This window comes from Cyphomyrmex costatus, unplaced genomic scaffold (genome assembly GCF_001594065.2).
Source record: "Cyphomyrmex costatus isolate MS0001 unplaced genomic scaffold, Ccosl1.0 scaffold1636, whole genome shotgun sequence".
In the NCBI taxonomy this organism is placed as follows: Eukaryota; Metazoa; Arthropoda; class Insecta; order Hymenoptera; family Formicidae; genus Cyphomyrmex; species Cyphomyrmex costatus.
Window position 1 is genome coordinate 5,317 of NW_017275649.1, and position 2,510 is coordinate 7,826.

The 2,510-nt window shown below is 37.3% G+C and overlaps 1 protein-coding gene across 1 annotated transcript in view; it reads left to right on the forward strand.

Annotated features, from left to right (window-relative positions):
- Window positions 1-2,179: 2,179 nt before the first annotated feature.
- LOC108771623 (putative nuclease HARBI1) overlaps window positions 2,180-2,510 on the forward strand; it is a 3,737-nt gene continuing 3,406 nt past the window's right edge. Inside the window, exon 1 of the mRNA XM_018536960.1 lies at window positions 2,180-2,310. Coding sequence (XP_018392462.1) covers window positions 2,180-2,310 — 131 coding nt within the window. The remainder of the gene's footprint in view (window positions 2,311-2,510) is intronic.

The window sequence follows — 2,510 nt, forward strand, 5'->3', positions numbered from 1 at the left end:
GACGAAGCCGAGTACTTAAGCTTTGTTAAGGCAGTCTCAAGCTCAAGCGGGGAGCACAGACTTTTGCATAACGCATAAAGCATGTGCATAAGGAATTTCATTGGCCCATTTTCTTATGCATGAGTCAATGGACCAATCAAATTCTTTATGTATATGGTTTATGCGTTATGCAAAAGTCTGTGCTCCCCGCTTCAAACTCGAGTTTTCAAGATACATTTATGCATATAAGGCGTTCTAAGCTAGTTTTGGACCCTAAAGATTGATTTATACTGGCCGTAAACTGTTAACTTATGCCGTAATCTGTAAAAATTGACCAATCACAGTCGAATGAGAGGGGAGTAATCGATTATAATTGGTCAATTTTTACAGATTACAGCATAAGTTAACAGATTACGGCCAGTATAATCCAACCCTAAGTCGATCTTGACGAAGACTATGGCCGGTATTCATAGTCGGTTCTTATTTCAAAAATGTCTTAAGTAATGTCTTAAGATGCTAAAGCGGCCCTCTGATTGGTTCGTAACTCTCAAGACTGAACTTAAGACGGTCTAAGAACTGACTATGAATACCGGCCTATCTCAAGACAGATCTTAAGCAACGTCTATGGATTCCGCCCTTTCTTTCGATCCCCTCTCTCAGAATATATGGCTATACGCATGCGCGAAACGAGAGAGAACGAAAAGGCCCAAATTAGAGACCCTCTAATCAGAGCCGCGAAATAACGGTTCCAATTTTGATTGGCGCTGACATTTTTCAGCAAAAACCGGAAATAGTCATGGCGTCAAATTTAAGTCGACCTACATTCCCTGCCTATTTTGCTCTTTTTCAGGATTACGAGGAAAGACTTTCATAATATAACCCTTTTTTAAAGAATTATTGCAGTCTGGCGCAGAACAACTAGTCATTCTAAAAAATATAATTTTATGAAATACAGTATTAATATAAAAAATATAATAATGTAATTTCTTTCTGATAACTGTATTTAGATTCACATGTATTAGGTGTTAATGTATCACAATCATAGTATTTTTATTGCAACTGCGATGGTGCTCGTACGTGCAGTAGTATTATATTTTTCTTCATGCGTGCACGTAATGTGCCCTACACAAAGAAAAATTCTATGTGTAACAGTGGGGGCATATTTGTTTATAGGTCGACACGGGCGCGCGTACGCACTCGCTTCGCTCGTGCCGTCGCGCCCGTCCCCACAATAAACAACTTTCCCCCACTGTTACACAATGTACTATAATCGCTACTTCCGGTTTTTGCTGAAAAATGGTATCGCCGACCTAACCTTATTGACGTTATTTCGCGACTCTGATTAGAGGGTTTCTAGCCCAAATGAGTGCGTCCTTTTCTAGATAGGATTACTCCCACTCCTACAATGCGTACTCTAGTACTACTATAGGGCTGAGCACAAGCACTGCCGTAACATTTTACGACATACTTAAAGGTTGATTTATACTGGCCGTAAACTGTTAACTTATGCCGTAATCTGTAAAAATTGACCAATCACAGTCGAATGAGAGGGGAATAATCGATTATAATTGGTCAATTTTTACAGATTACAGCATAAGTTAACGGATTACGGCCAGTATAATCTAACCTTAAGTTGTAGACGTAAATAACGCACAAGCTTTGGCGTATCGGCGTATGACGTGTTTATGTACATTATTGCTATATCTTTCAATAGCGTGCATAAACACGTCATGCGCCGATACGCCAAAGCTTGTGCGTTATTTACGTCTATAACTTAAGTATGTCGTAAAATGTTACGGCAGTGCTTGTGCTCAGACCCTATCTCTATGTGAACAGTATACCTGGGCAGCGATCACGTAATTTTTCCCTAGGGTGGAAATGTGAAAAGTGAAAAATTTCACGTGAATTCGAGAATTTTTGCGATCATGGAACTTTTTGAACTGTGGAAATGTGAAACTTTCCACGTGAACTTTTTCGCCTTGAAAGTTGATGGCGAAAAGGCGGAAATGTAGTGAACATCTAAATGTTCCCTAGTAGTTGGTATATGTTGGTATATTGTCAGTACTTGCGAAAAATGTGATAATTCTAGGTTATACGTTACATTGACAAACGGTATGTAACTAGGTTATGTACTTTATGAAACATTGTTTTAATAACTATTTTAGATTAACTATTTTATAAATAACTATTTTAGATTAACATGGCTGCAGCATGGTGGGTGCTCCAACTTGAACACAATGAAAAACATACACTTAAAATACGGAGAAGAGAACTACGAGATTTAAGTAATCCTTTTGAGATCCCGGAATCTCAATTTATGGCTTTATATCGGTAAGTATAAACAATCTAGAAGATATTATCTTATAATTACATTTTATGCTACGAAATAATGAAACATTATTATTAACAATTGATATTAATGATTTTATAAAACATTTTACGCAGACTTACAAAAGATGCTACTTTTATGTTATGTGAAAATATACAACCACATGTGCAAAGATCATACAGGTTAACAGCAATACCATTAG